The 9477-nt window shown below is 37.5% G+C and overlaps 1 protein-coding gene across 6 annotated transcripts in view; it reads left to right on the top strand.

The window, feature by feature from the left end:
* Positions 1-9303, top strand: part of LOC106880417 (serine/threonine-protein kinase MRCK alpha) — a 44727-nt gene extending 35424 nt beyond the window's left edge. For 4 of the 6 annotated variants that reach the window (XM_089365391.1, XM_089365386.1, XM_089365389.1 and 1 more), the window contains one exon: positions 5058-9303. In XM_089365391.1, coding sequence (XP_089221517.1) covers positions 5058-5219 — 162 coding nt within the window. In that variant the 3' untranslated portion in view covers positions 5220-9303. The remainder of the gene's footprint in view (positions 1-5057) is intronic. The other 2 variants (XM_089365385.1, XM_089365388.1) reach the window with 1 other exon arrangement.
* The last annotated feature ends 174 nt before the right edge of the window (positions 9304-9477 follow it).

A 9477-nucleotide genomic window follows, 5' to 3' on the forward strand; every position in this document is an offset into this window, starting at 1 on the left:
AAAAAGAGCAGCTGAGAATTTAAAGTAGGGGCCACTTTTCTACCAGTTCTTTGATCCCACGCTTGTCCTAATTAGATTGGAGCCTGGTGTAACCATCTGGTTTCACCAGTCCTCAGTCAATCATCCAACAAAGCACCCACTACACCCTCAGAGTGGTTGTTGTTAGGAAGGGCATCCAGCTGTAGAAACTGCCAGATCAGATTGGAGCCTGGTGAGGCCATCTGGTTCACCTGTCCTCAGTCAAATCGTCTAACAAAGCACCCACTACACTCTTGGAGTGGTTGGCATTAGGAAGGGCCTCCAACTGTAGAAACTCTGCCAGATCAGATTGGAGCCTGGTGTGGCCATCTGGTTCACCAGTCCTCAGTCCAACAAAGGACCCACTACACTCTCAGAGTGGTTGGCATTAGGAAGGGCCTCCAACTGTAGAAACTCTGCCAAATCAGATTGGAGCCTGGTGTAGCCATCTGGTTTCACCAGTCCTTAGTCAAATCATCCAACCCATGCTAGCTTGGAAAGCGGACATTAATCAATGATGATGATTTGGCAGACGGCATTATTGAATTGTCATCTAGAGAGTCTGAATTCATTCACATCTATTTTCACCAAAATACAAGCATTGAAAGAAAGTTACGTGATACAATTTGAGGTGTTGATGAAGAAAATCGAAAATCTTCAACCCAAAAGAGATAGTCGCTCTGCTAAATAAAGCAATGCAAGATAGCAAAAACATACACACCGTATGTTGGTATCATGTAAAATTTGGTGACACTGACATGGGTTGGATGGTTTGACGGGAGCCGGCTGGCAAGGGAGGCCTACACCAAACTCTGCTGTCATCTTTGGTATGGTTTTTATAATTGGATGCCCTTCATAATATTAATTACTTTTTTTTCAAATAGAGGGAGATGCCTTGATGTAGATAAGATTACATGGTTGAAGGAGGTAAAACCGTAATGATTAGCTGGATCACTCTGTGAAGGGACATGAAGGTGAGAATTAGGGAGAATATTGACAGTGCATCATGGGAATAAAATGATAATATTTACTGTACAAAAGAGACTTAGCAAAACCTGATATCAGTATTTTGTAGAATTTTCCATTTCTGCTGTCTCATGTCCACATTTGAAATCTCTCTGATTTTGGTCTACAATTTTGGGATTCCGGATTCTGATTTTTCAACTGTATATGATTATCTCCATATTTTCATCATCAGATTTATCTACTTTTGCTTCTTTTCAAGATTATCTTTACAAACATCCTTGCGTTTAATTTTGCAGTGTTTTGATTTTTACCTTAAAATTTCACCTTTTTTTTTAACACATTTTTCTTTTTTCTCTCAATTTTTTTTTATTGAGTGTGTGTTTTTATTTTTTATGTAATAACATTGTCATCATCATCATCGTTTAACGTCTGATTTCCATGCTAGTATGGGTTGGACGATTTGACTGAGGACTGGTGAAACCAGATGGCTACACCTGGCTCCAATCTGATCTGGCAGAGTTTCTACAGCTGGATGCCCTTCCTAACACCAACCACTCAGAGAGTGTAGTGGGTGCTTTTATGTGCCACCGGCATGAAGGCCAGTCAGGAGGTACTGGCAATGGCCACACCCAAAATGGTGTATTTTACATGCCACCTGCACAGGAGCCAGTCCAGCGGCACATATAAATATATATATATATAAAAACAAATAGTAAATGAGTGTATGCATATATACGTACAGGTATGTGCATACCTACATCCACCTGTATGTATAGGTGCATATCTGGGTACAGGACATTGCAAACAAAATGTAGACAAGAAAATAATGGTAATCAGAGTACAGAAAACACACAGGCCATATAGAGAATATTTTCCTTCATCAGCTACCCCCGTTTTAACACCGGCGTTTCGAAGAGCTGAGCATCTATATATATACATACAAATAGGTGTATGTGTGGTAAGTAGCTTGCTTACCAACCACATGGTTCCGGGTTCAGTCCCACTGCATGGCACCTTGGGCAAGTGTCTTCTACCATAGCCTCAGGCTGACCAAAGCCTTGTGAGTGGATTTGGTAGACGGAAACTGAAAGAAGCCCATCGTATATATGTATATATATATGTATGTGTGTCTGTTTGTCCCCCACTCCACCATCGTTTGACAACCGATGCTGGTGTGTTTACGTCCCCGTAACGTAGCAGTTCAGCAAAAAGAGACTGATAGAATAATTACTAGGCTTACAAAGAATAAGTCCTGGGGTTGATTTGCTTGACTAAAAGGCGGTGCTCTAGCATGGCCTCAGTGACCGAAACAATTAAAAGAGTATAAGATTATATATAATCTTATATCATATAAGATTATATATATGATATATGTATATAATCAGCTGGATTATATACATATGATTGGATTAACATTATCATCTAATGTCCATTTTCCATGCTGGCATGGGCTGAATGGTTTGACAGAAGCTGGCTGGCATGACAGTGGACTTACACCAAGCTCTGCTGTCGGCTTTGGTATGGCTTTTATGGTCGGATTCCCTTCCTAATGTCAACTACTTTATGTGGCACCAGCGTCAGTGAGGTTGCCAAATACCTTGCAAGAGAAAGATCCTCTTGACTGAGAGGGGAAGTAGTATTGAAGAAGGTGGCATTGTTCCAAGAGATGCAAGGTTAGTTTACAAATCGAAGGACAGGGATGGATGTCTTGCAAGAGAAGAGACACATGGCTACCTCAGCTGGAAAGATATTATATATATATACTAGCAGAAATACCCGGTGTTGCCCGGGTTAAAGAGAATAATGAAATCTAAAAATGCCGTCTAGACTACGCATCATCTTTATATATAGAGATGTATATACACACACGCACCCAAACACACGTATATATATGTATATCAATATAAATATATGAAAGTCAATGAAGTTTCGTAAAAGAAGGTGATCATGTACATACTTTCTTGCTGTTGTGATTATAACACCTCATTGTAAACTATGTTCCTTGTTTTCCCTTGTGGAGCATATACAAATAGGTTTTTTGTTGCTGCCCACTCTTGAGCAGCCAACATACAGTTGTCCATGTGAGAAGCAGGGCTCTTCCAAGAGAAGACCAGCTACAGACAGTGTTTGACCCTGAGATTTGTTTATGGACATGGCAAAAGTCACACGAAGGGGGAATTGTAGTCTTCTGAATGTAAAAGGAATGTCTGCTCTTGATGGAGTAAGAGGAATTCTTGGAATAAAGACGTCATCCCCTTTTGCACATCCAGAAAAAATGGTAGCCTCGATAACGTGTGACATCATTTTCTTTATCACGAGTCGTGTTCCATTGCAAAGTCTTGGTGGTTCCAGATTGCGGAGCAGCATAACAGGCGTTCCAACTTTAAGTGATGATATGTGGGGAGGTAGTCCTGGAGGCTCCAACGAATTGAGAAATTCAGGAGGATAGTTCACCACTTCATTTGTATGTGGAACTGTATCAACAAACTTGTAAATTTGAAGATTGCCGGGAAGAGAATGCATCAGGTGTTGATTAATTTTTGTAACAGCTACGTTTTTTGGAGCTAATATTGCTCTTTCACATAACCAATTGTGATTTTGGTAGTTTTGTTTAAAGTTGAGAAAGACTTTGTGTTTGAGGTCATCTACAGAATTAACAACAGAACAAAATGGCCGGAGGTCTGCAACGAAATAATTTTACTCAACACTTTGCAAGTGAATCAGTGGAGGCAAAGATGCGTCTCATTTACTTGACAATTTATGCACCACATTGCAGAAATCCCAATGAAATGTATATCTGAAAGGGTAGTCTTACACTGTTGTACCGTTGAATTACAAATAATGCTCATCTGTTATGTTCGGGTTAAAATTTCATCAACATCAAAAATATATGAATTTTCATGGGAGTTATGGCCGTTAAGCAAAGAATATAATTTCCAAATTTCATAAAGATCCGTTCAGTACTTTTGACGTAGTTTTGGATAAGAAAACAAATGACTAATGTGTGTGTTTGTGTGCATGTGTTTGTGTGTGTGATGGGTGTATATATGTATAGATATCTGTATGCATGTATATATGTATATATGTGTACATATTACATGTACATCTATATATATAGATACATCTACACATATGTATACATATACATGTATGTATAGATCTATATATATATACATATACGTGTACATCTATATGTATACATATACATCTCTTTCTCTCTCTCTCTCTCTTTCTCTCTCTTTCTCTCTCTCTCTCTTTCTCTCTCTCTCTCTGAAAGTATCTGTCATTACAGTATCGAAATGGTGTACATATACATGTATATGTATACATATACATCTCTTTCTGTCTCTCTCTTTCTGTCTCTCTCTTTCTCTCTGTGTGAAAGTATCTGTCACTACAGTATCGAAATGTGATTGTTTCAGTTAGTGGAATAGTTTCATTTTTAAAGTGAAAGTAGTTGACATGAGTGTTTTTGTTTCGCTTTTGACACGTAATACTTAAATAGTGGAGGAGATATTACGTTGCCGTGTGCTCGAACTCTGCAAGAAGTTAATAATTTTTTTTGACTAAAACACAACTGGAACCCTAAGTAAGGCATGTGTAAAATTTGAATGAAATTGGTTGCGTAGTTCTCGAGTTTTAGGGATTCACACAGACAGACAGACACACATTCTCATTTTTATATATATAGATATATATATATGTATATATATGGTTCAAGTGTACAGAAGACGAAAGACAGAGACAGGTGAGGGAACAACAAGATGTATTAGTTTTATGCTTGGGTGGGCTTCTCTCAGTTTCCATCTACTGAATCTATTGAGAAGGCTTTGGTTGACCCATGGCTATAGTAGAAGACACTTGCCCAAGGTGCCATGCAGTGGAACTGAACCTGAAACTATGTAGTTGGGAAGCAAACTAACCATACAACCCCTCCAGCATCTTGAGAATACCTCTACATAATAATTGCTCTCTTTCTTTAACTTGGCTCTTTCTACTAACTCTAATAAGTAACCTGTTAAAATTTGAGTTTGGTATTTAGTGATTCCAGAATTTTTGCTTTTTATTTTTAGGAATCTGGATTTCCATGTTGGAGGATGTCCATAGGATCAAATAACAGCAGCGGTGTTAGCAGTCCTCCTGGTTCCAGTCGGCACAGTTTGGTCGAGGACAGAGAACAGATGACTGACGCAGCTGACCAACAACCTGGCTGGCTGACCAAGCAAATTTTATAAACTGAATCGTACTTTGTTACAAACAGAAAAATCTGTGGCTATATTGCTCTTTCACCTAGGAATTCTTGAAGGGGGTAAAAAAAAAAAATTACATGAAAAACTCAACAACAATACAACAAATCAAAGACCTATCTCTTACCAAAATGTTTAATAACATCAAAACCTATTATAAGTTTTCTCAAGTTTTCTTACATCTGTTAAAAAAGTCTGAGTTTGGTGTATTATTATTATTATTATTATTATTATTATTATTGTTTCTGCTATAATCACAAGAACTGAAATTTTGGGTACAGTGGCACTAGTTGATTACATTGACACCCCAACCCACAGCACTTGACTGGTACCTATGTTATTGACCCCCAAAAGGATGAAAGGCAAAGGATGAAACCTCGAGTTTAAATTCTGCCAGGGTTGAGTTTGCCTTTCATCCTTTCGGGGGTCAATAAAATAAGTACCAGTTATGCACTGGGATCAATGTAACTGACTTACCCCTCCCCCTAAATTGCTGGCCTTGCACCAAAATTTGAATTTTTTTTTTTTTTTTTTTTCCTGTTGTTGTTGTTACTGCTATAAACACAAGAGTTGAAATTCTGGGGAGTGGGGACTAATCGATTACATCAAGATCCCCAGTGCTCGATTGCTACTTATTCTATTAACCCCCAACAGGCCGAAAGACAAAGTAGACCTTGGCAGAATTTGAACTCAGAACATAAAGACAGATGAAGAGATATTATGCATTTTGTCCAGCATGCTAACCATCCTGCCAGATTGCTACCCTTACAATAATAATCCCTTCTACTGAAGGCACAAGGCCTGGAATTTGGGGGTGGGGACTAGTCAATTACATCGACTCCAGTGTTCCACTGGTACTTTTCCAATTGACCCCGAAAGGTTGAAAGGCAAAGTCAACCTCAGCAGAATTAATAATAATAATAATGATAATAATAATAGTAATGATAATATTAATAATCCCTTCTACTTTAGGCACAAGACATTAAATTTTGTCAGAAGGGTCTATTCAATTACATGGACCCCAGACTTAACTGATATTTATTTTATTGACTCCTAAAAGGATGAAAGCAGTGTCAGCCTCAGCAATCTTTGAACTCAGAATGTTAAGCCAGATTAAATGCTTGCTAAGCATTTAATCTGGCATGCTAAATAATCCTTTGTACTATAAGCACAAAGCCTGAAATTTTGGGGGAATGGGCTAGTTGATTACATCAACCCCTGTGTTCAGCTGATACTTCTTTTATTGACCCCCAAAATGATGAAAGGTAAAGTCATCTTGGCAGAATTTAAACTTATAATGTCAAAACATAAAATCCCACTAAGCATTTTACGCTAACAGTTCTGTCAGATCACTACCTTTGGTGTTCTAAATGATGATGATAGTCCTTTCTATTATAGGAACAAGGCCTAAAGTTTGTGGGTAGAGGACTAGTTGATTACCTTGACCCTAGTGCTCAGCTGGTGATTATTTTATCAACCCTGAAAGAATGAAAGACAAAATCCACCTCAGGACATTAAGTCAGAATAAATGCCACTAAGCATTTTGTCCAGCATGCTAAATAATAATAATTCTTCATCATCCAGGTACAAAATGTAAGACAAAAAAATTTAAAAACCACAGAAATTCAAAATTTAGATAAAATGACATCATCAGTTTTTCACTTTGAGAACTGGTAACAAATCAACAAGGAAGTCTCTTACCTCACAAACAGCAGCTGCTCTTAAAGAGGACCAGTAACATCATCTTGATGCTGCAAGAGAAAGACTTCACAGGGCAGCATCTGCCTCAATCCAGTCAACAGACTATCGCTGTGATATCTGTGCGTGCCTGTGTGCTTCCAGCTTTGGACTGCAGAGTCACATGCACTGTCATCATTAGATACCAATAGACTACCAACTGGTAACAAGGAAAAAGAAAGAAAGAAAATAACAGGAAAAAAGAATACTTTGTCAAACAGTTTTATGTAAAATGTGATGAATTTCACCTGTCATTTTTTTTCTTTTTCTTTTTCCTTGTTACTAGTTCAGAATGTGAAAACTGATGATGTCATTTTATCTAAAAAAAAACAAACTCAGGATTTCCTTGTTTATATTTTGTGTTTCTGTGTGTATTTTTTTTTCATTTTACATTTTGTCCTTGAAGAAAACAGCTGATCTGTTAAAATATTGTCCAGCATTGTTCTATAAAATGAACAATCTCTGTTACAAATTGCATCATGCTCTTCTTATTGTCTATTTACCTTTGTGAAGAGTTATGTCAATCTTTGTAAATTATTGTTGGTGGAGTCATTAGCACACTGGACAAAATGCTTAGTTCTGAGTTCAAATTCCACTGATGTCAACTTTGCCTTTCATCTCTTCAGGGTTTATAAATTAAATACCAGTTAATGGGGCCAATGTAATCAGCTAGCCCCCTACCCCAAAATTTCAGATCTTGTGCCTATAGTTGAAAGGATTATTGTTGTTGTTGTTGTTAACCAAGAGGTTGAGCTGCCAGAATCGTTGGCTCACTGGACAGAATGCTTAGCAACAGTTCATCTGTCTTGATGTTCTGAGTTCAGATTCCACCAAGGTCAACTTTGCCTTTCATCCCTTTAGAGTCGATACAATAAATACCAGTTGATCACTAGGGTTGATATATAATCAACTTACCCATTCCCTGAATTTACTGACCTTGTACTAAAATTTGAAACCATTATCACTATTAAAATCAAGACAGCAAGCTGGCAGAATCATTAGCACAGCAGAGAAAATGCTTAACAGATTTCATCCATCTGAGTTCAAATACCATTGAGGTTGATTTTGCCTTTCATCTTTTTGGGATCGCTAAAAGAAGTACCAGTTGAGCACTGGGATGGATTTAATCCACGAACCCCCACTCCTGTAATTTTCAGCCTTGTCCAAAATTTGAAACTATTATTATTATTATTATCATTGAGACAGTGAGCTGGCAGAATTGTTAGCACTGCAGACAAAATTTTTAGTTATGTTTAGTCTATCTTTTGTTTTGAATTATAATTCCACCAAGGTTGACTTTGCCTTTCATCCTTTCGGGGTCAATGAAACAAGTACCAGTTGACCAGTTGGGGTCAATATAATCAACTTAACCCTTCCTCCAAAACCTGCTGGCCTTGTGCCAAAAATGTAAAACCATTATTATTATTGTTGCTGTAATCAAGAGGGCAGCAAGCTGGTAGAATCATTAGCACACTGGGCAAAATGCTCAATGGCATTTCGTCCATCCTTACATTCTGAGTTCCAATTCCGCTTGGGTAGTTTTTGCTTTTCTTCCAATTTAGGTCATTACAATAAATATCAGTTGAGCACTGGGATCGAGGAATTCGACTGGCCCCCTTCAACAAAGTTTCAGGCCTTGTGCCTATTGTAAAAATGATCATTATTATTATTAAAGGGGCAGCAAACTGGCAGAATTGTTAACACACCAGACAAAATGCTTAGCGGCATTTCATCCATCTTTATATTCTGAGTTCAAATTCCACCGAGGTCAACTTTGCCTTTCATCCTTTCAGGGTCGATAAACTAAGTACTAGGCATGTACTGGGGTTGATGTTATCGACTTGTCAACTCCCCCAAAATTTCGGGCCTTGTGTCTTTAGTAGAAAGATTATTATTATTATTATCATCATCATCATCATCAACATCATTGAGGCAGTGAACTGGAAGACCTGTTGGCACGCCAGGCAGAATGCCTGGTGGCACTTCATCCATCATATATTGTGAGTTCAAATTCTACCAAGGCCAACTTTGCCTTTCATCCTTTTGGGGTCAATAAAATGAGCACTAGTTGAACACTGGGCTCGATATAATTGACTTAGCACCTCCCCCAAATCTCTGCTGGTCTTGTGCCAAAATTTGAAACCATTATTATTATTAAAATGCTCATTCTGTAGGTTTACACCAAGATGGACTTAAAAATTTTGAAGCCAACATTTTCTGTTAGGCAACAAGTTTCTCTCACTCTCTCTCTCTCGAATATTCAACTACTTAAATATTTACAAAAGAACTTACAAATGAATCCAGAACATTAAATGTTTGTCTTGTTTTTAATGGATGTAGCGTTGATTTCCTCTTTGCCAAAATTATTCATATATATAAATATATATATCAAATCATATAAATTTAATTCTATACGTTTCTGTCTGACTGTGTCTCTCTCTTTCATATATATATATATATATATATATATATATATATATATATATATATATATATATATAGATGTCGC

The sequence above is a fragment of the Octopus bimaculoides genome, chromosome Z, assembly GCF_046866305.1.
Source record: "Octopus bimaculoides isolate indiv1 chromosome Z, ASM4686630v1, whole genome shotgun sequence".
Taxonomy (NCBI): Eukaryota; Metazoa; Mollusca; class Cephalopoda; order Octopoda; family Octopodidae; genus Octopus; species Octopus bimaculoides.